The sequence below is a fragment of the Porites lutea genome, chromosome 5 (genome assembly GCF_958299795.1).
Source record: "Porites lutea chromosome 5, jaPorLute2.1, whole genome shotgun sequence".
NCBI classification, from domain to species: Eukaryota; Metazoa; Cnidaria; class Anthozoa; order Scleractinia; family Poritidae; genus Porites; species Porites lutea.
The window spans coordinates 23196913-23224410 of NC_133205.1; the positions used below are offsets into that span (position 1 = coordinate 23196913).

General features: G+C 39.8%; 1 protein-coding gene across 1 annotated transcript in view; it reads right to left on the reverse strand.

The window, feature by feature from the left end:
- LOC140938637 (adhesion G-protein coupled receptor V1-like) overlaps nt 1-27498 on the reverse strand; it is an 88597-nt gene that overhangs the window by 21891 nt on the left and 39208 nt on the right. Inside the window, exons 40-61 of the mRNA XM_073388134.1 lie at nt 26694-26966; nt 25423-25816; nt 24592-24671; nt 24117-24274; nt 22991-23443; nt 22327-22693; nt 20851-21389; nt 20115-20301; nt 19192-19436; nt 17921-18080; nt 17175-17478; nt 16123-16434; nt 15124-15497; nt 14431-14581; nt 14088-14320; nt 12220-12431; nt 11358-11565; nt 2456-2546; nt 2024-2161; nt 1430-1611; nt 1086-1280; nt 99-294 (exon numbers count right to left, since the gene is read on the reverse strand). Coding sequence (XP_073244235.1) covers nt 99-294; nt 1086-1280; nt 1430-1611; nt 2024-2161; nt 2456-2546; nt 11358-11565; nt 12220-12431; nt 14088-14320; nt 14431-14581; nt 15124-15497; nt 16123-16434; nt 17175-17478; nt 17921-18080; nt 19192-19436; nt 20115-20301; nt 20851-21389; nt 22327-22693; nt 22991-23443; nt 24117-24274; nt 24592-24671; nt 25423-25816; nt 26694-26966 — 5452 coding nt within the window. The remainder of the gene's footprint in view (nt 1-98; nt 295-1085; nt 1281-1429; nt 1612-2023; nt 2162-2455; nt 2547-11357; nt 11566-12219; nt 12432-14087; nt 14321-14430; nt 14582-15123; nt 15498-16122; nt 16435-17174; nt 17479-17920; nt 18081-19191; nt 19437-20114; nt 20302-20850; nt 21390-22326; nt 22694-22990; nt 23444-24116; nt 24275-24591; nt 24672-25422; nt 25817-26693; nt 26967-27498) is intronic.

A 27498-nucleotide genomic window follows, 5' to 3' on the forward strand; every position in this document is an offset into this window, starting at 1 on the left:
TGGGTGCCCCTGACATAAGTCGTTCAAGTTTACTACTTAAGCATCGTTCGTTATAGATACCCCAGTATAAAATGCTCTAAACAATTTATTTTACTCACTTCCAGTGACGCTGGTGAGGTTGAGGTACAATACACGATCTTTCTGCGGGTTGTTATCGCTGTCGGGCACATTAACGTTGAATTCCTTGGTAAACACTCCTTGTGCCATGCTGAATGAGCCCGGTGTCCCTAGGAAGGTGTAGTGAACTGTTATCGATCCCAAAACGCTATACTGACGAAGGGCTTTACACTTCACCTAAATTGACAAAGAAAAATGCATATGACTACTGGGAGTTAACCCTTTAAGTCTCAATAGCAGCCAACATCAATTTTCTCCTAACGATATCCATAGATTGTCAAGAGAAATGGTTATGAGAGTTAATAAAATGATCACAAAGAGAAAAAACTTTGATCTTTTATCAAATTCTCTCAACCAATTCTTAAAAGAAATGTATGGAGATCAGTTTGGAGAATTTGTATGTAGATATTGGGGGTTAAAGGGTTAACGCGGCGCTGTTAATGTAAACTCCATCTAATATATTTAATTGGGAGTCCAAGCAACCATCACGGCGACACAGTAAAAACACCATTTTGAGAGGAATCCACCTTTTCTTTTAAACTTGCTCAATTTGTCAAATGCAGGAGAATTTACCTTGAGTTGAATTCGCAAGGACCACCGGTATCCAAGTTCAAAAAGGAAAAGGAAAATTCCGAAGTCCTGTCTTTAAGTCCTGCACAAAACGTGTCCTTGGGAAAATTTACGTCGTTATAGTGCAGTCGACGTTAAAGACATGCTATACCGTGCAAGGCTGTTGTTTAAGTCGTAAAACCAATTGGTTTTACACGATGACGTCGCAGTTGTCGTAGTGCTTGCTTAAGCTCCGTTATGCTCAGAGCAGAGCTCTAATAGCGTCTGGTGGCCCCAGAGGTCTTACTTCCCCATTTGGGGGACAAAATGTAACTCTTAGGTCACTTCTATAGTGTTTTTTTTTCCCTAGAGCACGGAGGATATGCTTAATGTAAATTTTTATCAACAAAAGCCCTCACCGTTCCCCCTTCCAACGCTGCAAGTCTTTGGCTGTCTGGTGCAATGACGACAACACCGCTGTACTCAATAACCGCTGTTCGACTGGCCCCGGAAGTAATGTTTGCGCCACCCGGTAGGTCAGCGGGTGCTGTGTGAGCTGTGACCAAGTACAAAGAATAGACAAGTTTTCTATCTGGAACAAGCATTAGTTGTACCTAAAGAAGAAAAAGAAAAATACCTTTTTAAACATAGCAGTCACTTCAGTCACGACGCCTGAACTGCGACATTTGCCGCGCACTTGCGACGCGCCATCTTGCGCAATTGTGAAAAGTTTACGCCACTGAAGATTTGAAACTAAACTTACTGTTGCAAAAAATGTGACATTTCTTCTTGATCCAGTGAATGACAGCGGACTGCCGTTTATGACAAGCTGTCCTGCGCCAAAGTCATTAGGAAATGTTCCAGTGGGGGATCCCTGGGCGACATCTACTGCAACACTGCCGAACAAGCCTTCACGAACAACAGTAATCGATGAAACGACGTTTCCTAAAGACAAAGAAAATCAGATGACGAAGGTTTTGTGATGTATTTTTTTCCTCAGTCACAGTATTATAAGCACGACAAAACAATGTAGTAAGCGACAGCAGATCCTGATGTCTATCTAAATAGGTTACTGATGATACAGTACTGAACAAAGTTCGAATACTGTACTTTCTGTAGCAAGCGATGGCGTCTCCAGAATACAGCCCTTAAAAATACATTTTTATATCACAAAAAAAGCAAAAAGCGCTAACGGCAAAACTGAAAATAATGATGTTTATCACCGCGACTGGGGTAAAAAGGTCGTTATTGAAGAAATCGGTGAGCTAATGATTTGAACAATAGCCCTTGGTGAGAGCAATTATAAATCGGTGAAGAACCACAAATAACTATTTTGTTTTACTTGCTAAATACATACCAGCTCCTACGTTCAGCTTCAGAGAGTTGTCAGTGAACTTAAATACGGCGTTAGCTGCATCCTCAGGCACTAAAACAACCTCTGTCGTGTGACTCTGTGAGCCAGTTGAAAGTTGCGGAGCGATAGAGGTCGCTGGAACTAAGGAGACAGGAAAGGTTACAGAGTATAGAGTAGAGAATAGCATATTCAGATGCCAAACGGGCAGGTTAAGGCTTACTATGGGATAAAAAACAAACACACAGTCCATGTTGGTATGACTGTTCTTACTACATAGCCTACTATGCAGTCCAGGCCACAGCTGTTTCGAAGTAGCTTTAGCCTAACCAATGGAATAAATCTGGCAGAATTTACAGTTTATCTCAAAAAGCCACGTTTGATGTAAACTTCTCTCTTTCTTCTTGAACTTTTTCATGTTTCAGAAATAACACCTACCTTGATTGTCGCTATAACTAACACCTGTCAGTGAGACAGTGAAGCTCGAGCCAAATCGTAGGAAGGCTGACAAAGTAATATTCTTAGAGACCTACAAAGAAGAAAAGGGGAAAAAAATCAGATAGGAATATTTCTCGCTGTCCTTTTTCCCCGCAGTTTTAGTTCGAGTGTACGATACCACCACGGCGAGGGAAAAGAGAACAGTAAAAAAACAAAAAACTTCTGCACGTCCCTTTAACATTTGCTATTATTGCTACATTTCTCTGTTGTTCCTTGCAAAACAAGAAGGTCACGTTTTTTGAAGAACCCGAAGACAAAACGACTAAATTCAAACTCGAAACCTTCTCATAAAATTATGCCCCTGCCAATTTATTAAAATAAGACAAAATAACAAAGCAAGCATAATTTAAATAAATGGTAGTTGGTATTTCTACATCGTTAGTTTTAATTCACGAAGGTTGCCTATATACGTGAATTGGTCAGTACTCTACAGTCAATGGCAGGTACTTCATGTATGAGGACATATATTGTACCGCTTTTACCTAATTAACTTATAACCTCACTCTTTCTGCTTGGTTCCTTGTTGCCTAGTTACTCTGTTACCTTGTTACCTTGTTACTCTGTTACCTTGTTACCTTGTTACCTTGTTACTCTGTTACCTTGTTACCTTGTTACTCTGTTACCTTGTTACTCTGTTACGTTGTTACCTTGTTACCTTGTTACCTTGTTACTCTGTTACCTTGTTACCTTGTTACCTTGTTACCTTGTTACTCTGTTACCTTGTTACCTTGTTACCTTGTTACTCTGTTACCTTGTTACCTTGTTACCTTGTTACTCTGTTACCTTGTTACTCTGTTACCTTGTTACCTTGTTACCTTGTTACCTTGTTACTCTGTTACCTTGTTACTCTGTTACCTTGTTACCTTGTTACCTTGTTACTCTGTTACCTTGTTACCTTGTTACCTTGTTACTTTGTTACCTTGTTACCTTGTTACTCTGTTACCTTGTTACCTTGTTACCTTGTTACCTTGTTACTCTGTTACCTTGTTACTCTGTTACCTTGTTACCTTGTTACCTTGTTACTCTGTTACCTTGTTACCTTGTTACTTTGTTACCTTGTTACCTTGTTACTCTGTTACCTTGTTACCTTGTTACCTTGTTACCTTGTTACTCTGTTACCTTGTTACCTTGTTACTCTGTTACCTTGTTACCTTGTTACTCTGTTACCTTGTTACCTTGTTACTCTGTTACCTTGTTACTCTGTTACCTTGTTACCTTGTTACCTTGCTACCTTGTTACCTTGTTACTCTGTTACCTTGTTACCTTGTTATTTTGTTACCTTGTTACCTTGTTACTCTGTTACCTTGTTACCTTGTTACCTTGTTACTCTGTTACCTTGTTACCTTGTTACTCTGTTATCTTGTTACCTTGTTACCTTGTTACTCTGTTACCTTGTTACCTTGTTACCTTGTTACTCTGTTACTTTGTTACCTTGTTACCTTGTTACTCTGTTACCTTGTTACCTTGTTACTCTGTTACCTTGTTACCTTGTTACCTTGTTACCTTGTTACTCTGTTACCTTGTCACCTTGTTACCTTGTTACTTTGTTACCTTGTTACCTTGTTACTCTGTTACCTTGTTACCTTGTTACCTTGTTACCTTGTTACTCTGTTACCTTGTTACCTTGTTACTCTGTTACCTTGTTACTCTGTTACCTTGTTACCTTGTTACCTTGTTACCTTGTTACTCTGTTACCTTGTTACCTTGTTACTTTGTTACCTTGTTACCTTGTTACTCTGTTACCTTGTTACTCTGTTACCTTGTTACCTTGTTACTCTGTTACCTTGTTACCTTGTTACTCTGTTACCTTGTTACCTTGTTACCTTGTTACTCTGTTACCTTGTTACTCTGTTACCTTGTTACTCTGTTACCTTGTTACTCTGTTACCTTGTTACCTTGTTACCTTGTTACTCTGTTACCTTGTTACCTTGTTACCTTGTTACCTTGTTACCTTGTTACTCTGTTACCTTGTTACCTTGTTACCTTGTTACTCTGTTACCTTGTCACCTTGTTACCTTGTTACTTTGTTACCTTGTTACCTTGTTACTCTGTTACCTTGTTACCTTGTTACTCTGTTACCTTGTTACCTTGTTACTCTGTTACCTTGTTACTCTGTTACCTTGTTACCTTGTTACCTTGTTACTCTGTTACCTTGTTACCTTGTTACTTTGTTACCTTGTTACCTTGTTACTCTGTTACCTTGTTACTCTGTTACCTTGTTACCTTGTTACTCTGTTACCTTGTTACCTTGTTACTCTGTTACCTTGTTACCTTGTTACCTTGTTACTCTGTTACCTTGTTACTCTGTTACCTTGTTACTCTGTTACCTTGTTACCTTGTTACCTTGTTACTCTGTTACCTTGTTACCTTGTTACCTTGTTACCTTGTTACCTTGTTACTCTGTTACCTTGTTACCTTGTTACCTTGTTACTCTGTTACCATGTTACCTTGTTACCTTGTTACTCTGTTACCTTGTTACTCTGTTACCTTGTTACTCTGTTACCTTGTTACCTTGTTACCTTGTTACTCTATTGCCTTGTTACCTTGTTACTCTGTTACCTTGTTACTCTGTTGCCTTGTTACTCTGTTACCTTGTTACCTTGTTACTCTGTTACCTTGTTACTTTGTTACTCTGTTACCTTGTTACACTGTTACCTTGTTACTCTGTTACCCTGTTACTCTGTTACCTTGTTACCTTGTTACCTTGTTACACTGTTACCTTGTTACTCTGTTACCCGGTTACTCTGTTACCTTGTTACCTTGTTACCTTGTTACCTTGTTACTCTGTTACCTTGTTACCTTGTTACTCTGTTACCTTGTTACTCTGTTACCTTGTTACTCTGTTACCTTGTTACCTTGTTACTCTATTGCCTTGTTACCTTGTTACTCTGTTACCTTGTTACTCTGTTGCCTTGTTACTCTGTTACCTTGTTACCTTGTTACTCTGTTACCTTGTTACTTTGTTACTCTGTTATCTTGTTACACTGTTACCTTGTTACTCTGTTACCCTGTTACTCTGTTACCTTGTTACCTTGTTACCTTGTTACACTGTTACCTTGTTACTCTGTTACCCGGTTACTCTGTTACCTTGTTACATTTTTACCCTGTTACCTTGTTACTCTGTTACCTTGTTGCCTAGGACGTCGGGATCAGTCAGTACTAGTTTGTGGTAATGTTTAATGTTTATGTCCAGGAACGATCTTGTTAGCAAATTCTCTCCGCAATTTTCGAAAAGAAAATAATTCACCGAAAATTTTGTGAGACAATCACTTGCAAATATCGCATGAGTAGAAAAACCAATAAAACAAAATTCTAGACTTAGAAAAAAATCGCAAAGGTAACAAGGATTTTTCCTGCTACCTAAAAACACTGAAAAGGTAAGAAATATCGCAAAAATAGCAAGAATGACAAATTTAAAAAATTCTGGACTAACAAAGAAAAATGGTTAAGTAGGGCCTTCAAAAGCCCTCAAATCTCGCAAAAATCGCAAAACTAACAAGGATTTTTCTTGCTATGTGAAGAGATTGAGTACTTGTAATATCGCAAAAGCAAGAATAAAAAAATTAAATAAATTCTAGACTTAGAGAGAGAAAAGGCCAAGAAGGTGAATTCTTTTCACAAATTCTTTTTTTTTTTTCGATTTATGGGAAAATTTGAGGCCTTCTCGTGGCCCTTCATTGTCTTAATCTTTTCACATGGCAAGAAAAATTCTTGTTAATTTTGCGATCTTTGCGAAATTTGCGGACTTCTCGAAGTCCGTCTAGGCCTTTCTTCTAGAATTTTGTTAAATTTGTTATTTTTGCAATTTTTGCCATATTTGTCACTCAATCTTTTCACACACCAAGCAATTTTCTTTAAATCTTTTTAGTTAAAATTGCGAGAAGAATTTGCTAGCAAGATGGGCGGGACTATTACTAGATCAGTGGTGGAAGTTGTGTAGATACGTCAAAGAATACCGTGATAGACTTGATAGGTAGTCGCAGGTAGTGAAGTTGGAACAGCGAAGGTGTATCGCCATCAAAATCTATTTGTGTCGGTGACCTATACTAGCGACAGCAGCGTTTTTATTACTTGCGAATTAAGGACACTATATAATAGGCTATCGCAATACGCTACTCTGCTTGTTATAAAAGTAAGAACTAACAATTCATGCAGCTGCTGGACAACCTGTTTAATACTTTCCAATGATCTACGGATGATAATGATAACAATGATAAAAGGCCGACAAACAAGGCTTTAAATTGACATAGCCTATCATGTTCAAGTTCATAAGTTCTTCCTCCATGTTTTGTAAAGTCTTGACTTAGTACTTAGTGACAAGAAATATAAATTAAGAAACTAACAACGTTACAGGGGATATAATCACCTTTGATTCTTAGGAAGGGTTATTTCTATACTTACTGGAGATTTACCCTTGTGTACTTTTTCTTTTGTATTCCGTCCATTAAATCATGAAATTGTTACTCTAATTCTCAAACCTTCAATATACAACCAAGAGCCATAATGGGATTGGATACAACCCAAAACAAGGAGACCGTCATGACAACCATTTTTGTTTTAATCTTTTAAATCTTAACGACAACGTCATTGAAATGCCACATACAGCTTCAAAGCTGATACAAAAGATTTTTATTTGGTGCCCAATAAGGCACAGTGGATTAACCATTGAATGCCCAGTGCATAATTGTCCTCTCAAAATAGGAATGTGGACAGACGTTTTGTATGGTCTACGCACAGACCCAAGAAACCCAAGGCTTATTTATGATTTAAACGGCAATCTCCTTCTCGTTCAAGTGTTTTATGAATGCAGCTATCGACTAGATGGACATAGCAAAAATGGACATCGCTATCTATCTGCGTCAAATGAAATATTGCAGCTTCTACCACCCGGCATATCACGAAGATTTCCAATTATTATGCGGCAGCGGTGTGGATTCACTTTGCATTTGTATGACTATGTTATATCCGGAATCTATCAAGGCCAAAATTTCATGGAACTGTCAGAGGGAATTGCGGGAATGAACTTCAGACAATTAATGCGAAACAACCCAGATAGCGTTAATGTCAAAGATGAATTTGAAAGAAGTGTATTTTGCTCGTACCCCAGCAACGACAACTTAATTGATTTGTTTCTACAACAATTTCAAATGACAAAGGGACACTACGAAAAAGACATGTTTAGTCACACTGGCACCGTGCTTTCATGTGACCACACGTTCAGAACCAGTAAACACATTGGTGTCACTCGCGAGGATGGCAAGTTTGTCAAACAATTTGAAAACGTGTTTCTTGCACTAAATGAATATGGAGAAGTTTTGACATGGCGATTTACAAAGTCAACATCATCTTTGGAAATCGAGGACTTACTAAAAGAGTTAAAAATCAGATTTGACAAAGCAGGGATTACATTGAAAATGGTTGTAGTGGACGATTGTTGTCATGTTGCAAACTTGTACGAGCGAATTTTTCCGGGAGTGAAGGTCAAACTTGATTTATTTCATGCATGCAAGGAAACAAATCTACAGACGACAACCTAATGCAAGAGTCGTGTCGAGATGGCAGTCGAAAATCGAGATGTCCGTTGTTGCAAGAGGTATTGGATGTACAAATCTTTGTAGGTGTATAAACTGTGCAAACATCATGCAGGCTCGCGTCGCCCAAGTAACACCAATGAAGCAAAGAAAAAGAAAGGGAGAATTAGTTTCTCCCTACAAAAGGAAAAAAGGAAAGGAGTTTATGGAAGACCAAAAAGCATCTATCAGTTCAGGGACCTGGAGAAATCTAGAAACATTTTGTTTGATAGTATGCCGAGAGGTGCTGTTATCCCATAGCATTTCGGAGAATCCGGGAAATTTGAAATTGTTGTACAATTTCGTTGCCCAATCTGATAGCATTAAGGCAATGTTACTACCCATTAGTGTCAAATCTACCTCACAAATTGCCGCAAAAATAGCATACTTGAGTAAATTCCATGAAATTTGAAAAAGTCTGACAATGGACTAATCTTGTAACAGTGTAGTCAAGATACGTTCAAAATTTTAAGTGGCACTGCCTTTTATAGTTGCCGACATCAAGAGGCAAAAAGCGATAGTGACAATCTCGACTGAATGAATTAGTGACCTTCAAACTATATATCGGTGTATTACGTATCGCACAGAGTTAAGTGTTTGTTTAATTTTAATTTTCAGTCGTGCCACTGTACGGAATCCAACTTATCTTGATACAACTGATATCGCCCATTGTATTATTCCTTATAGCCGCAAAAGTTACAATCAATTCAGATATAATAATTTGGCATATAAGGTGATCCACAGTTAATGTAAAAAATGAAAACGGTGTCGAAAGAAAAAAGAGAAAAAACGATTTTGCTTTGATTTGCATAATGAAAAGTGATCAGATATCAGTTGCATTGCCTACTGAACCTTAATGTTGGACGTAACAGATCTGACCTCGAGATCAGGCAAAGCCAAGAGTTGGCAGTTAGGTCTGACGTTAGGGTTTGTACAACTGACCTCTGGAAGTCTAAAAAAAACTTGAAGACTAAATCGGTAGATGAAGGAAACCAGCTTGGAGTTATCTGGTATTTAATGCAAAACTGAACTGATCTACATTAGTTACTCGATTTCCTCGTGTTGTGCGATTTTCAACGATTGTCTCGATAACAGATAAGGTATGATTAAAAAACGAATGCAATAAAACTTCAGCCTCACTTGTGTGGTATTGACTAAAAGTATCCAAACGTTATACCCGTTGTAGCACCCTGCCCCGTTGTTAAGTCATTTTAAAAGGGCGCCTTAAGACTCAGCGTTTTATGCAAAATATCTGATCGTAAAAATATTGCCCAGAAATTTCGCTTACATTTTTTAGAAAATCATTATAAAAGTATAACAGCCAAAAGAAACTATAAAAGGCTTCAGGTGCTATAGCATTGAGACACAGAGCCTTCGTCATTGACCAAGCGCTGTTCTCAAAAAAGGAAACTTTTGTTTGATTTCCGTCAAAGAGAAAAGATGTACCAAATAAAGCTGATTGCTGCTAATTACCATAAACAAAAAACGAATTGTAATGCAAACCATTCAACCACAACCATACTCCAAAAGAACGCGTCCAATCGGGAAAAACCAATTGCGACTTGTCATACAAAAATAAACCAAAATTTAGACAACAGGGTAACTGAGTAACAAGGTAACAAGGTAACAGAGTAACAAAGTAACAAGGCAATAGAGTAACAAGGTAACAAGGTCAGAGTAACAAGGTAACAAGGTAACAGAGTAACAAGGTAACAAGTTAACAACGTAACAGAGTAACAAGGTAACAAGGTAACAGAGTAACAGAGTAACAAGGTAACAAGGTAACATGGTAACAGAGGAACAAGGTATCAGAGTAACAAGGTAACAAGGTAACAGAGTAACAAGGTAACGAGGTAACAGAGTAACAAGGTAACAAGGTAACAAGGTAACAAGGTAACAGAGTAACAAGGTAACAAGGTAACAGAGTAACAGAGTAACAAGGTAACAAGGTAACAAGGTAACATGGTAACAGAGTAACAAGGTATCAGAGTAACAAGGTAACAAGGTAACAAGGTAACAAGGTAACAAGGTAACAGAGTAACAAGGTAACAAGGTAACAAGGTAACAGAGTAACAAGGTAACAGAGTAACAAGGTAACAGAGTAACAAGGTAACAAGGTAACAAGGTAACAGAGTAACAAGGTAACAAGGTAACAAGGTTACAAGGTAACAAGGTAACAGAGTAACAAGGTAACAGAGTAACAAGGTAACAAGATAACAGAGTAACAAGGTAACAAGGTAACAGAGTAACAAGGTAACAAGGTAACAGAGTAACAAGGTAACAAGGTAACAAGGTAACAGAGTAACAAGGTAACGAGGTAACAGAGTAACAAGGTAACAAGGTAACAAGGTAACAGAGTAACAAGGTAACAAGGTAACAGAGTAACAGAGTAACAAGGTAACAAGGTAACAAGGTAACATGGTAACAGAGTAACAAGGTATCAGAGTAACAAGGTAACAAGGTAACAAGGTAACAAGGTAACAGAGTAACAAGGTAACAAGGTAACAGAGTAACAAGATAACAAGGTAACAGAGTAACAAGGTAACAGAGTAACAAGGTAACAAGGTAACAAGGTAACAGAGTAACAAGGTAACAAGGTAACAAGGTTACAAGGTAACAAGGTAACAGAGTAACAAGGTAACAGAGTAACAAGGTAACAAGATAACAGAGTAACAAGGTAACAAGGTAACAGAGTAACAAGGTAACAAGGTAACAAGGTAACAAGGTAACAAGGTACCAAGGTAACAGAGTAACAAGGTAACAGAGTAACACGGTAACAAGGTAACAAGGTAACAGGGTAACAGAGTAACAAGGTAACAAGGTAACAGAGTAACAAGGTAACAAGGTAACAGAGTAACAGGGTAACGAGGAAACAAGGAAACAGAGTAACTAGGAAACAAGGAAACAGAGCAACAAGTTAACAGAGAACAAAGCTTTAAGGCAACAAGGAACCAAGCAGAAAGAGTGAGGTTATAAGTTAATTAGGTAAAAGCGGTACAATATATGTCCCCATACATGAAGTACCTACCCAGTCAATGCGACGACCGCTGACCGGGATTTGTTCAGGTGACGTTTTCTTTGGGGTTGTAGGAAAACAAATATCACAAAGCGCCAAATCTCCGTAACATCACCGAACGTCCGCACCTAAAATTCACGTACGAAAGCACGTAAAAATTATGCAACATTGGAAATCAACCTTAACTCTAATAAGATAACCCTTTGGTATCAAAAGCCCTGGAAATTAGAGTAGATCCCTCTTATATTAATCTTGCCTGGCGTTCTCCATCAGGTACTGTAACACTCCCTTGCATTTCCGTCGGGTACCACGCGGAATGGCGCACCTGGTACTGCACATCCACTGCACCAAATGTACCCATTTCTCTTTCGACAGTAAACTGTAATTTTCGATTATTCCCTTCGACTTGAATTGTTTGCGCGCCCGGTTGAAGCTTGAAAACTCCATGAGGGTTATCATTAGCACTAAAATCACAAGATTGACCAAGGGAATTAAACTTCAATCGAGAGACTTGAAACAGATTTAATGAAACAGATTTCAAGAGAGAAAATATTATTGTTTTAGCTATGGTCAACAGCCGCAACTTGCTAAAAGAAAATGGCGCCATGTCTAAAAAAAATGTCTGACATCTTTTTTGGCTTTTGTCTCTGTATTTCGTTCTCAGAATCACCTACGGTGTGACGTTCCAAATGAAGGTTAAGAACGCCTCAATTTCAGTATTATATAAAACGGGATTTTTCTTTATAGTGTGCAAGGGTAAAGTGTTAGTATCCAAAGATGATGGCTGAATGGCTATGGGATGCGGCCAAAATAAAGTAACAATCATATTGAGACAGAATTCTACAGCTACGAAAAGGGACACGGTGATGGTAACGGGATTGCCTTACGTGGAAGACAAATAGAATATGGCGTCACCTTAAAATAGGTTTTAATATGGGGTCCCCTTTAAAAGCAGGTTTTTCTGCATTTCAGCCTTGTCACGCCTTACCGGCTGGATATAGCAGATACTGGGGCTAAGAAAGACTAGAGTTCTCACGAAAATGGGAAATTTCAAGCGACATTGGCCATCAATTTCAGGCGGACCCATAAATGCACCTCTAAGAGGATCACAAGTATACCTTATTATGAAGGTAAGATTATTGCGGGCAGGATTGATATCTGCTCCACCATCGACAGACACGATCTTCAGTCTGTAGGCCGCTTCAAGTTCAGGTACATCGTCTGAGGTGATTTCTACAACAATGTTCTTCATAAAGTCATTCTCTGGGAAAGTTACCGTGCCAGAAGTGGTCTTCACCCCTCCTGAGGGACCAGTAATTTGCCAATTCACCTGTTAAGGGAGGAAAGTTATTTAATCCTCGGTAAGGGCAGATAAATCGCTATCACTTTTGTCCAAATATCTGTCCTAGTGCTGTGCCTCTCTATGCGGCGGGGAAAATTGATTACAGTTACACCCACTAGGGTGTGTGGGATCATATCCAGGCGATCTGTGACGTCATTGCTGGGGCCTGGGGAAAGAAATTTTAATACCGTATCCCATAAACCAACGCGCGCACCAATTCAATCTGTTTTCGAATCATGGCGGCTGGTAGGTGTGATGCGAGCTCCATGTAGTTAAATACTTTTCGCCCACAACAAGTGGGAAGACTTGTCAGTGGGTAGTTTGTACAATGCAGCTATTGCCAAGAAGAGAAACTCAGTGCGGGCGTTGGTTTATGAGACAAGAGATTTAAGTTTCTTTCCCCAGGCCCCCGCAATGACGTCACAGATCACCTGGATTGCCGCACTCTTTTTAGGCAGCAAGACAGTAAAAAATATTCGCATTCTCTGTAGTAAAAGGGAGTAAGGCGTTTCCAGCCGAGGTTTATGATAGGGTAGCCTATATAACAGACGCTTTATGAGCCAAGCGAGGCGAACGCGGCATTTCGCAATCGTTTCGCGCTTCGCGCAAAATGCCGCGTTCGCCTCGCTTGGCTCATAAAACGCCTGTTATGCAGGCTAGCTAGGGAAACGTTTCACATGTTTGCAACTACTGTGGATGATATTTCGTTGCAATGCGTTAAATACTGAGATGAATATGCTCTGTGTGGAAACGCAGGCCAGCAAGACAACGAAAATCGTCTGTGGAAGAGTTCAGTATTCACATGGCTCTAGGCGGAGTAGTACTAGCCTGTGAATACAGCCGCCTCGGGAAGTGAGGAGAGGCTCTGTATGTGCAGGTGAGGGGGCGCAGCGATCTTGCTAGGCAGCTGTACATGTAAACCAATCCACAAAGGACCCCAATCTGGATGAAGAACTCCATGTTAGAGAGTAGGAATCCCACCCCTAAAAAGTGACTTGTCTTTGAAATCAGTACACGTTAGCTTAGCGAATTAGTATGCTAGCACAAAACCAATTAAATTCGCCCCGCAGAGGTGAACATAATTATAAGGAATGGGGTTGCTTTCGGAGGACCTTTTATTCGGAAAGTTACAACAAGTAAATTGTCCTTGCGCATGGGTTACTTATTAATTTGAAACTTAATGCTGGGTTGGTTATAAAGAAGTCTAACTTAGACCACGGTTTAGGAAATCTTTGGACCTCCAGGTATCTTCCTTAGTGGCTTATTACATTTTTATTTTTTTTTCTCTGTCTGTTATTGTTAATTGTATATTTCTGTTGTCGAGTATACATATTGATTTATTTTTCAGGATCAAGTGTAGTGTAGCTTCTTTTTATGTAAAGTTGTAACGCCAGTATCAAATTGTAATGTTTATGTAATGTTGTGAAGTCATTAATAAAATCATTTTTTGCTTAAAAAAAAAAAAAAAAGAAGACAAATGCTTTTTTAGTCTACTTCATGTGCTTTCACGAAACTGTTCACGACAAACGATAAATGGTGTGTACATAAAAGCGTTGGGCAAATTGTCGATGGTTTAGACCGAGGTCTTGTTTAACATTAGCTAAACTCGGTTTAAGTAACTGGCCCAATGGGTGCAATACTCACATTGACTGTTCCTTGTCTGCCTTCATCTCTCACCACGCGGAAATGTTTTGTTGACACGCCGCTATCTGGTTCAGTAAACGTCTGCGTGGCTGTATTGTCAAACTTAAACACGCCGTTGGGAAAGCCATGCTTGGCGATAGTTATGGTGATATTAGATTGTAGACTATTAATTGACCCGTTACCAGAAACTTTGTAAATCGTTAGAACAAAACGTTCTTCAGGTTCGTCATGCCCTTTTAAAAAGAAGAAGAAAGAAAAGACGTTTCAATTTGTCGTCAAAATGAATGCAGAACCAAAAATGTACCTGGCACAGGCTTACAAACCAGTACTGAAGAATACCTACCAAGGAAAGGTCTCACACGCAAATTAACAGTCTTTTGAGCTCCCGTGACAGCGTTAAGAAACAGTTCTGATCCGTTGGTTGGTCCTTCAAAGTCTTCGGACAACACGCAACTACTACATGGAGGGTGGAGCCGAACTAACTTCCAGCTCACCTAGAGTGCGAATAGAGGAATCTGTTAAGGTTATCCAAAATACCATACGAGGAACTTGCACACCTTGGCGTCTGCCCAGAATGACCCTCTTTATACTATGAACGAGCAATACGCTGCCAAGAGTGCAAAATCCATATTCGACCAAACCCTGCTTAGGTCCTGTAAGAGTTCTGACGACTAAAACATTGAAGAAAATCATTCCTTCGGGAAGCAAAGGTCAAAGGCCCTAGCGAAGCCGATGTTGATAGTTTTGTTGGAATTTGTGGGGAACGCGCGCTCTTTGGTGATAGGCTCCTATTTTTAGTGTAAATCTGACAGCGAAAAAAAAAAACCCTTAATAGTTTTAGTTTACACGCTACTGAGTTTGTAATATAAATCAAAATTTTTTCCACTTCTTGAACGTTCTTGCGGTGCTTCATACAAATTGTATTAACAAAGGTTCTTCCACTAAAATCCCATGGTAGAAAGTAAGTAAACCAGGCAGCACTAGGGTAATTAAAACCTAAAACATTTCTTTGTTATTTTCAATTCAACTTTCTTACCTCAACTTCTCCCTCTGCTCCACCTTCTCGTTTGATAATAAAACTGATATCTTTGGAGATACTTGGGTTTTCGAGCGACAGCTGAGAGGCATTCACAAATCCAAACAATCCACTGGGGTCATCGCTCGTTTCTATGGTAACGGTGACGGTGGTAGGAGGGCTTAATTTGGCTCCCCCTGTCACGGAGTCTAGCGTGACTGTAAATGATTCACGCTGCTCAGGGATATCGTCGTCAATAATAGATACATTAATTGACGAGGAACTTTGACCGCTAGAGAATTGAACGACCCCACCAGAAAGAGTGAAGTCTTCACCAAGGAAGGCTGTTCCGTTGTGGACAGTAAACCTAGCGTCGACAACTCCAAGGCTACCTCCTGTTTTAAGAAAAGAGACACAGAAAAAGCAAAGTGAATGACTTATCAGGTTACTTTTGCACTATGAACAACTTTATGAGGCTAGCCCACCAAGACGATTTTTGCCCAGCTATGCTGCAACAACTTCAAAGGAAGATTGAAAATGTTCCTTCACCCCTTGGGTCTGGAAACGTCAACAATTGAAAACGAGCTTACAGAAAGGAAACTGTCCACGATGTGCAGGTTCTGTTTGCCCGAATATCGGTTAATTTGGGAGTAAGAGACCTTTTCCGTATTATAGAGGTAAGGACTGTTTTGATCTTAAGAACAAGGATCACAATCACTATATACTTGGCACAAAAAAAAGGGTCTACAAAGCTTAAACATGTTAAAAAGCTGTTTAGTTAGACAGGGTTTATAATTGTTTCCTTTATTAAAGCTGCTTACTGACTTAAGTTGATGGCTAAATTACAAAACATATTGAATTTAATTGCAATCCTGGGTGAAAACCTGTATTCCCGTTTTCCATGTGTGTTGTTCATTTTTTTTTTTTCAACCTGGTTTAATTCAACATGTTTAGTTCGTGTGAACGGGGTATAAAACAAACAAAGAGGTGCAACCACTAACTTTGTAACCGTCAACCAACCTTCTCTAACCAACTGGAGAACAGCAGTCCCAATCTCCTCTCTTACAACCATAGCACTCTGGGTAAAGCGAATAATGCCACGAGCCTCGTCGTTTTCTTTAATGACGATCTGCACCTCGCTCTTAGCTGAATTAATCGTTGGAGGAGTATTCAGCTGGAGTCCATGTATCACGCTGTAGTTTAGGGGTAAAGCAGAGACGAGCTGCACGCCAAGAAGCTGGACTTTGATAGTTTCTGACAGCTCCGGTATGTTGTCTCTCTTTATTAAAACAGGGATGGTTTTCTGATCCTCTCTTTCAGCGAAAATGAGAACTGTAAAATATTTGGTAAATCGAAAGTCAATTGTACAGCGTATTTTCTTCAGCAGACGAATCATACGTAAGGTCACAATTAAGTTGTCGTCACTCGAACCTCTAGAATTTAAGTTACATATATAGTTATTATATGATAAATAAAACTTAACATTGTTTCCGATCTCTCAGCACTGTAGATCAGTTCTTGCCCTTGGTTGGCTTTCTTGTATTAATTCTTAGCTCTATTCTGCCGGTTCCTTCCTAATTTACTCGCCATTTTAGGATCCAGAAGGGAACTGGGCCAAAATAATTTTCGAAAAGACTTCTGGGACGGTTACTAGGCAAAGGGAAAAAACTGAATTGGCCAATAGCTAGCCGGGGACGCATTTCGGCTCCAGTTCCCTTCTCGTTTCTAAAGCGGCGAATATGGTTGTGCTAAAGTGCACTAGGTTGATAAAGAAATACTTCACTGTGTAACTCACATACGGTATCTAAAGTTAGAGCAAGTGTTAACCTTTGAAATGTTTGACAGCCATCTTGGAATAACAAAGCACAAATTAGTGGGTGTCGCGGAAGTCCGGTTAATGGAGTACAACGGACGGGAGGGAATCCATCATGGCGGATTATCAAACGAGAGATATTATTCATGTCTCGCCCACCACAATTCAAACACATTTTAGATAAGATCTTTCGTTTCACACTTTTTATCTTTTTAATTGTTATTTTCAGAAGTGGAAACGTTAAAAACAAAAAACCTACCGCTGCCAAACGATTCATAGTCGGCTCCTTCAGTGGCCGTGTCTGACGAGACACTATAGTTCACAGATAACTGGCCAATGCTTCCTCCATTTCTCAGAACGGTAAGATTTACAAAGCCAAAATCCTCGCTGACATTTAAAGGCGTAGCAGAATGGAACTCGACAATCCCATAGGGATCATCACTAGCAACCACTGTGATTGTGGCTCTGCGGGCGCTCTGTGATGCATCAAGAACCGTCTGAGTTGCGCCTGTCAGAGTGAAGGTGTAGACGGCCAGTTCCTCTGCTGTTGCATCGTCTTTTACCTAACCAGCGAGGAATAAGAACAAAAAAGACGGACACAAGTGAGTCAAGATGTGGGTTGAAAGTGGCAGAGTTTATTTTAACCCACCGCTTCAGAGTGTTTAGAGACATTATGAAACTCCTTTCTCTAACCTTTTTTGTAGAGTTTACTAACTACAACGAGCCTTCAGTGTGTCTACTATAACAGGGGACACCAAGACAAAGTTGACCAATCGGATTACACGAATTTAACAATACATTCCGAGAAAGTTGATCGTCAGAAATAATTACTACGGAACTAAATAAACAACATGGATCGAAGTCAACCAATTACAACCTACAGATGTGACCCCTTGAACCTGTTGAAAAACTCTTTGTTACCCTTACCCCATTGTAAAAGATTAAGATTCGCATTCACATTAAAGAAATTTAAAAGCTCTACACTAGTGAATTTTTATTACTCACCTTCAGCGGAAGCAATACTGTCTCCACCCCACTCGGCATAGTCACTGAACCGGAAGTTGCGTTAAACGTACTGGCGGGACTTGGTCCGACTCCAGCAGTTTGAGACGTTATTTCCCACGTGACCTGTGCATTGCCAGACTGGCCAATCCGACGCTGCAACCTAAAACAATGGATCGATTAAAATAGTATGAATTTCACTTAATACTCAAACTGCACTCTAGAATTTGCACAACAGCAGTAGTTTATTCTCTTTGAGAGACCAAATGACCATAACACGTTATTCGCAGCATTTCATAAAAAGCGATCTGTTAGTTACAACCTCCGCAATGACGTACACGTATTAAAGTACAGAATCACACGAATCGCACGCTTGAATTCGAAAATTTCAGCATTGCCTTCAAATACAATTATAAGACTAGCTGTAATCCCGTCTGAGGCCAAGATTTTTTTCCCAGGGTTAATCCTTATGTCGCTAATTGCGTAAATGAATGGAAACATTCTCCATTTGATTTCATTCCTGCTGTCCCCATAACTTCCCATCCGGCAATTAAACCTCGTCTCAACAGGTTCAAGAGACTTTTGATAGCTTGGCACATGCCTTCATATTAAATGAAATTTAAAAGAAAAAGTTCCTCAAAGTGGAAAAGGTCAACAAACAACCAAACTAGATACACTCAAACCCTGTTAATACCGACACTGAAGAGGCCATATACAGTGCCCGTACTAACGGATTGTCCGTATTAAGCGGGTTAAATTTAGAGAAAATGTAAGGGTTTTCTTTCCCCAGGGACAAAGCAAACTGTCCGTAATGATTAGGTGTTCGTATTAAGCAGGTGTCCGCAAAGCGGGGTTTGACTGTAGATCTAATAGAGACCTTTAGATTCAAGGACGAGGACGACTACGAGTACGAGATTTGACTTTACGTTTTTTCGCGTATTCTCAAAAAACGACACCCGGATAGCTTCATTTTACCATTTTTCACTAGAAAAGTTAGTACTGTTACCTTTACTGAAGGAGGTTACACCCTCTCCCGATTGCAAAATGATAAAACTTCTAACATTTGATAACTTGTTTCCGCCATTTCGACACTCTCGCCAAAACTCGTAGTAGAGTGACGACGGCTACCACGTTTTCCCGCCAAAATGACGCTGGTTTGCGCGTGCTTACTACGTAGTATTGAGAAAGTCTCGTACTCGTAGTCGTATTCGTCTTACAATCTACAGGTCTCTATTATGAAAAAGGATACGTAAACGTTTTATTTCTTCACTAACCGTATGACAAAAACACCATCATATCCTTGCATTGGTTCTCCTGCTATTATATTCCTTGCTGATGGATCAATTGACACAACTCCCTCAACTTTGTCATTGGCTGGGATGTAAACAGTGGCTTCGTCAAGCTCTGACTCGAGAACTCCGCCATTATCAGCAGAAACAAGTTGACAAGTGAATGATTGCCCTTCTTCAGCTACTGAGTCATCTACTGCATGGAGCACAATAAATTGTGACTTGTCGCCCTGCAAGAATAAGGTAGGAACGAAGTCTGTTGGATTTACGCTCAGAAATTTAGTTTCTTGCACAATAGAAATGCCTCGGCTCCCCTAAGCAAGTAAGCTTTTTCTCTTCACCTCTCCTGTGCCTTTTAACCAGATACTGATAGCGTTCTTAAAACGAATTTTTGTTGTAATATTAATTTTTAACTTGTCAAAACTCCTAACTACAATTGTGTACAGATCATAACTCATGATTACTGATAGTCTACAGAGAAGAGTCGGTTAGACAAACAATAGTGTCTGTTCTCTATACACTCCCTTAAGGAGGCAGAGTGGCCAAGTGGTCAGAGTGTTGGACTCGCAATCCGCCGGTCCCGGGTTCGAGTCCTGCTCTGGCCACTTGCTGGATTTGCTCTCAGTTGTCCCGAGTTCAAAACCACGGTCACGCTTGTAAATAGCCAACTGGCTGCCTCCTGTGAGTTGAGGTTTCTAATCCTGTTATGTTGTATCTGAATTATTTCTTTCTAAATATTTGAGTGGAGTGCCTGCAAACTAGCTGAATAAGCTTAAGGTGATGTTACACGGGTCGATTCGCAACGACGATTTTAAGCGCAACACAGCGCTACAATGTTTGAACAATGTTGTAACAATTCGAAACAATGTCGAAACAAAACCTTTAACTTTTTTTAACCTTTACCTCACCTGTTTAAACATGATAGAGCCATTCATTGGTGATATTTGAGAGTTAGCGTTGGTAATGCCAGCATTAGGGATAATTTTCCAGTTAACATGGACATCTCTGTGAGTGCCACGCTCTCTCTTCACTTCAAGTCGTAAAGTGTTTCCTTCTTGTACGACGTTGATTCCGTCAGAGATGGCCTTGGTAAAGCTAAACGGCAAACAAGCAGTTCACTATTAATTATCACTGAATACATAAACTCTTACAGCAGGCAGATACCCACTACTGAAAACGTTAAGCTTAGCCCAGCTTTAGTAAGTATCACACAGACCTGTAGAAATGATAGGTGATTGGTTGAAAAGTAAGGGTGAATGATGAAGAAGGGCGCCACCCGACACATTCATAAACCAAACATACAAACTATCTAAAGTAACCTTCACTCGGCCCCATTAACATATGTCCATGTTTCGTTCCAATCGTTCCAACATTTTAAAACAGAAAAATATTCTATAAATTATGACCATATACAGTAACGAAGGGTTAACGTCTAAGTTGGTGGACAATTCTACAACCATTCATCTGTTCATATGCAAAAAAGCTCTTCAACAGTGCCTTCACACGGCATGAGTTTTTTAGGACCACTGTTGACGCAACTATTTTGAAATTTCATAAGGAAAACACAATGGAGTCAAAGGTAAATTACTGACTCATGAATATTTTCCTCCCAAATGATTCTCAGTCGATAAAATTATTACATACCCAAATCGTCCGTAGGGATCGTCATTAGGTTTAACAATGACATCGACTTTGCTCTGTGGACCTATCTGGACACCTCCAAGTGGCCGACTAATTTGAACGTAAAATCCTTCTTCAATCTCAGGAACGTTGTCGTTAACTATGCTGACGTTAAATATCTCACTGGAAATCCCGGGAGCAAACATAACAGTTCCATCGCTTGGAGAGAAATCTGAGTTGTTTGCCGCAGCATAAATGTTCGAAATTAGAGGACGCACGATGAACCGGAATCCCACAGTTCCTGAAAGACTACCAGTTCGCTGCACTGTGATGTTCAGCATTCCCACATTCTCATCGACCATAATGGTTTGCGTGGCAGGGTCAACCAAGGCAGCAACATCGAAGTTAAGTTCTCCTGCTGTTTGGTTGGGTTGGGCAATAACTACTTCCAGTAAGCGAGAGTTGGGATTAATACGTGGGGAATTTGCAACCATGGAACCTTGTTTGAGGGTCACTGAAGTGAGATTCACTTGGAAGATTTTCTTGATTTGTGTGTTCGTATACTAGAAAGAATGAAGAACATAAAGCATGAATCTCATGGCTAGAACAGGCGATTAAGAAACAACAAAGTGTTCTACTTGGTTATCAAGCTATAAAATACCAGACAAATTTCACTGCTAAACTGGTCACTGTTTGAGCATTTGGGAGCTTATGCAACGACGACGGCGACATCAACGAGAACGGCAAAAGAAGCAATAGGTCTAGATCGGCAAAACAACAACTCTGGACGTCCATCACGCTTTATTAGTACATTCCTTTGCCGTCACTGCACGACTACAACGTGAAAATGCATAATTTCACGTTTTGTATAGGACATGAACAAAAGACAACGATTTTCTTTTTCTTTTCCTGAACTTCGATTCAGTATTTTAGAATTCAACACGAGAAAAAATTGCCAACATTTGACGAATTGAACAATATGGAATAAACGCGATAAAGTTTGAATTAGCGCGACTTCACTTTTTAAGTGAAGTTTTCGTAGCCGTCGCCGTCGATGTTGCTTACGCTTCCGTCTGGGCGAGCAGGTCTGCCTTGCTCCCTCGAAGGGCTTGCACTCCGACTGCCATCTTTTGCTGAATATCCCTGCGGTTTTTAGGCAATTTATCAAGTATTTTCTCGGCGCTAAAAATTTGGTGGCATAAACGTTGAAAACATAACGGGGTAAACCTTTGGTTTCTTCAATGGTCACGATTTTACTGAATTAGTCGGGAGCTTAAGCAAAGGCGTTTTTGAGCGACGCGCGTCAACCGGAAGTGAGATCTTTTTCATTTTAAAATAAGTCATAACAGATTGTCCCTTTCTCATTAAAGAGACGATTTGTCCAAAAATTTGGGCAAAATACCTCTCAAGAATGAAAAAAGTCCACTTCCGCACATACACGTCTTTGCTTAAGTTCACTGGTGATTAGGTCTTACGGCCTTTCGGCCACGTTTAACTTACGTGCGATATATCCAGCATTATCTGAGTGGAATTCATCCCAGCCAAAATATCAACGGTGCTTGTCACAGCCTTGTAATCAACTCCCGCAACAGCTGGTTGCTCATCATTGTTAGCCACACTTGAAAGTTGAACAGTTTCGTAAGCCACTACAAGATCTCCAATGAGGCCGAACTGCCGCATGATGGAAACAGAAAGGGTGACATTCTTGGGGCCATTTTCTTGAGAAATTATAAGAGAATTCTTCCAACTGATTATCCCATGAGGGTCATCATTAGCTGGGATGAAAAGCATAGCTGTAGTACGTGCAGTATTGAGCACGGCACCTCGGTTTGAATCTGCAGACCCAGTCTCTGTAAGGCGCAAAAGTCTGCAAGAGACGTAAAAAACAAATGAAAAACGATTGACACCAAACTTAATATTTTCCCTAACTTCAATGTGCTCTTTCTGACTGTGTGGGTGTTGCGTTGTTTATCCCATAATAAACGGACTCGTACCCAGCCCTGTTCGGTTTGAAACTAGTCAATAAGGAAGTAATCTGTCCGGCGTATTATACGGTATATATCGTATGGACATTTTTTGGCAACTTTTCCTAATAAGACGGAAGGTGTATTTGAAAGGCCACCGTAATATTTCCTACTTCGAATTAACATCCAATTTCACAAACCTGACATAAGCAACTTCCAAAAGCTCAGGAATCATGTCCCTGTGTACCGTTAATGAAATATTCTGAGTAGTTTCCCCATTATCAAATACGAGTTCACCAGACATCGGAGAGATATCTCCGTTGCTGATATTGCCAGAGACATTCCACAAAGCCACCACTCGACCCAAGCTACCGTACTCTCTAATCACTTCAAACGTGACTGTTGAATCGGCGGCAAGTTCGGCGTTTACTTTAGTCAGCGAACTCGGCGCAAAGCCTATACGGCCATGCGCATCATCGTTGGACAGAATATTGATGGTCAGTTCTTGTTTCTGAGTGTTCACAATAGCTTTTCCGGAGGCATTGTAAATGCGTACAGCAAATGTTTCGTCTCTTTCAGGGGTGTTATCAGGTAAAATTGTGAAGTCAAGTTCAAGCTCCTTTTGTCCGTCTTCAAAGATGAGTTGTCCTTGCCTGGCAAAAACATAGCACATATAAAAAAATACACGTTTTGGATCATTTTTACATTAAGTTCAATTTTTTTAACTTCCCTTTGTTCTAATGTTTATTAATATCTGACAGTCAGTACGAAAAAAACCACATCAGAATATAAGCCATTAAAGAGGTTTGAAAGCGTGTTTCAGACAAACGATAAAAGTCACTTTCAAGGTGACCATTTCTGACAATCTCTGTCAGACTGTAAAATATTACAATTTTTATAGAGCGTCTACACATGACATCACGATGGCCATAATGGTTTTCCAAAACAATCATACAGCGGCCATGTTGGTGTTCCAAACAATTCCTCTGGGAGTTGAACTCCTTCTTTTTATGTAGACGCTTTTTTTGTTCCAATAATTTTGCAAAGACGCCGGCCACATGATTGAAAACGCATGCTGACTTGATCTAAAACTGCCATTTTTGTTCTGATATAACAACAGTTGAACAATTTAAGGAAAAACTTAGTCACTTGGCACAAATTGACGTTTGTCGGTAACGTGATTCTAAATTTTTCTATTATTTGAACAGAATATGTCTCCTGATTTCAAACTAGCGAAACGTACTTGTTAGCCGTCTGGATTTAGCAGATTAAGGAGAACAATCAACCGCCGCTTTTTGAGATGAAAAGAAAGCAACACAAACCAACCTGGGGATAAAGTCAGCTTGAGCTGAAAGCCTCACTGGGCGTAAAACAGGTGAATAATGTTTCCCAGACACTGCTGTCAAGAATAAAGCTGTACTGCCAGCCACGTCATCAACTGTAACAAAGGGAGTAGCAGTCTGGACATCTTCTACGGTTGTGTTCTGGAAATGGAGACATAAATAAATAAACAACTCTTCCCCTCCTGCGTGGAACAACTGTTTACATTTGACTTACACAGGTTGTTCAAAGGTTAGATAGCGCTTTCCAGTAGATAAGTGGTAGGGAAACAATTGTAATATATATTCACTGGATAATATCAAAGTAATATTCCGATATTATTATTATTATAATATTCCAGGAGTTTTGTGAGACAAGCAAGAATGGCTCACGATTTCTCAGTATTATGCTGCCTCAACCGTGTAAAGCTTTAACTTACACCTATGTTAAATTTTTCTTTTTAACTAGGAGCAATACTGACCATTTGAAGGGTGAACTTTGACACACTGTCCCACATGTAAACATTCATATGTCCACTGCTATCAACCGTAAGGAGATAAGCTGAAAACAAAGAAAGATGCACCAGTTATCGTTTGCATTAGTAAACGACACGATCCCAGAAATCTCGTTAGCAAAGTTTATTCTTCAGACTGTCTAGATTTTTCCAAAGGGTCAAATGATGTCAAACATTTTAAACCCCCCATACATTTTGATATCCAGATTGAATAGCTAGGAAGTTCTTAAAAAGTGATTTGCCAAACTGCTCAAGGGCCGCCCAACCCCAACCCAGGATTAACCAGCTGGTTCTTTTAAAGGAAGGATGGGTGAATGAATTATCAAGGAATTTCCACTCTGGAAGTCGGCCCCTACGGATTGAATACAGCGCGCATGGCTGGTAAGCCCCTGAAACCAGTCGTGAACCCCCATTCCAGACACTCGTCTTACAGATTGAACCAATTGAAGGATAAATAACAAGTGGGGTGGGGTGTGGTAGAACTTAACACCACGGCTAACAAAACCTCCTGATGGTTAAATTATTCAGTAAGACCTTAGAACCAGACAATTTTGTTTACTGTTAAAGTTCACCATCTTTCGACCTGCAACCTGGGTGTGTTATCTTAATGAAATCGTCGCTAAACAGTAACCCTTACAATTCCAAAGGAAAGACTCAATAATAATTCATATACTACAGTCACAAGCTAGGCGATCACCATCTTTCGAGCAACCCGGACATTGTGTAAACTCGTCGCAACACAGCAACCCTTACAACTCTAAAGACAAATCTGTTAGAAAGATTCCCTTATACACTTACCATTGCCTTGCATAACATACGGCTTCGCTGACTGAACATTTTGGATTGAAATACTCTGCACTGCCGCAGTGTCAAATCTATTACTATTCCAGCGATATATGTCCACAGTAGATTTAGAGTTAGCAAACACCAAATAACTCTGCCCATTGTGTTCAAAATGTTCCACTCCTACTGGCCCGTTGGTATCGATTTCTTGGAGTAAACTGAACGAGTTTGTCCTCCACTCATAGACGGGTGATTTAGTTTGGAAACTTCCACTTGCTTTGTCGTGGTAGAAAGCTATGGCAACTTTTAGGGTTCCAGCGGTGACAAAGACAGCCAAGTTAGAAGCACTGCGGGTGTTATCGATGTTGACATTCTCAGGAGTAAATCTGTCAACTGTCCAATTGTAAACCTGCAAAGGAAATAAGGCAATAAAAAACATCAGAAATGAAGGTAGCCTGCGAGAACATCCGTTTTCTCCTCGCTCTTTGCCGCTGGGGACATTTCGCGTTTTGCTCTTCCGAGCGAAACGTCCCCAGCGGCGAGAAGCGAGGAGAAACGGATGTTTTCGGAGGCTAAAATGAAGGTAGAAATGAAAGTAGAGCGTTTTCACATCACGTCACGGCAGTCATCTTGGTGTTCCAATACAATGAAACGGCGGCCATGTTGTGTTCTAAACCAATAATCCTACGGGAGTTGAACTCTCTTCTTATGTAAACAATTTTTTCCGTTCCAAAAAAATTGCATACATGCTAGCCACCTGGCTTAAGATGTTCTATTGAACTTCCACTTTACCCAAAAAATAGCGAAAAGGAAAAGGAAAGGGTGAGAGAAGCATAGAAAGGGGATACCACAAGCAAGTAACGTAGATGCGAACAACAGATCTCCTCGAACAGGAGAACAAAGAAAACCTAAGAAAATTCAAGATCCATTTAAGCTTTTTTTAATCGATATTGTTACCATAAGTTCCTAAGCCTTCAATCGAGTCTTCATTTTCCCTAAGTAGGTCACTTAGGAAGTGAAGATCCTTCCTATCAAGTTAAAGTTGCTCCTTTTTCACGCACGACAGCTGAATACGCTGTTGAGTATGAATATGTTGAGGTAATACCCGACTTTAATTTACTTACTGCCCTGAAACAAAGGCAGTTTTTTAAAAAACATCTCTTTCTTAACCGGTTATAGTACAACTGAGTTTTTGGGCGTGGTGTGCGCAGTCGGCCTGAACTTGCCACTACAAAAGAGATACCTTTACATGAAGATAGTTCTCTCCGAACAAAGGAAATCTTTACCTGTGAGCTGATATGGGTCTCTCCAGCATTGTTCATCTGGTTTGCAACAATGAGATAAATATCACTCTGACCCGGAGGACTAAAGAACTTGACATCAGACGCTCCTTGAGTTGAAATGTTCTGAATGACAGTCAACATTCCAGTTTTATCCATTGTGTAAATTCTGGAGTGAGTCTCGTAACGCCCATCACTTCCATGGTTAGCAACTGCTAGGTAAACTTTGTTTCCAACCACAAGAGTATCCCAAGCAACCGCTCCATCAGTAACAATGTTCTACAGTGACAAAAGAGCGCAAAATGAAGATTTATGTAAACCAAAAACAAAATAGGAGACATCTGGCCATTGTGTTGAAAAATTGGACTGCGCTATCCACTGGATAACGCACTATCCGGTGGATGAGAATTAAGGAAACCAATTGTGTTATCCATTGGATAGACACTTATCCGGTTGATAGCGCTATCCAACTTTTGAACAACTAGGGCCAGAGAACAAATCAACTAAATCAAAATCTTATGTACATGCAAATCGTTGAAGAGAAGTTAATTAATAAACTACCTTCGTTTTCAAGCAAAGTTAATAATTCTAGGCACGAAGTAATAAAGCCGTATACCTTTGTACTCAGCAAAAATGGGAAAGATGATAATTTGTGAAGCCTCGAACAGTCGAGTATTTACTTTTTAGAAGAAAACAAATCAAATTAATTTTAAATTTTAAAAAGTACTATGCAAGTTTCTGCCATAGAAGTTTCAGTTGAATGGTAACAATGTAAGATTTCGTCCAGAGGAGCAAGATTCAATAAAAATTA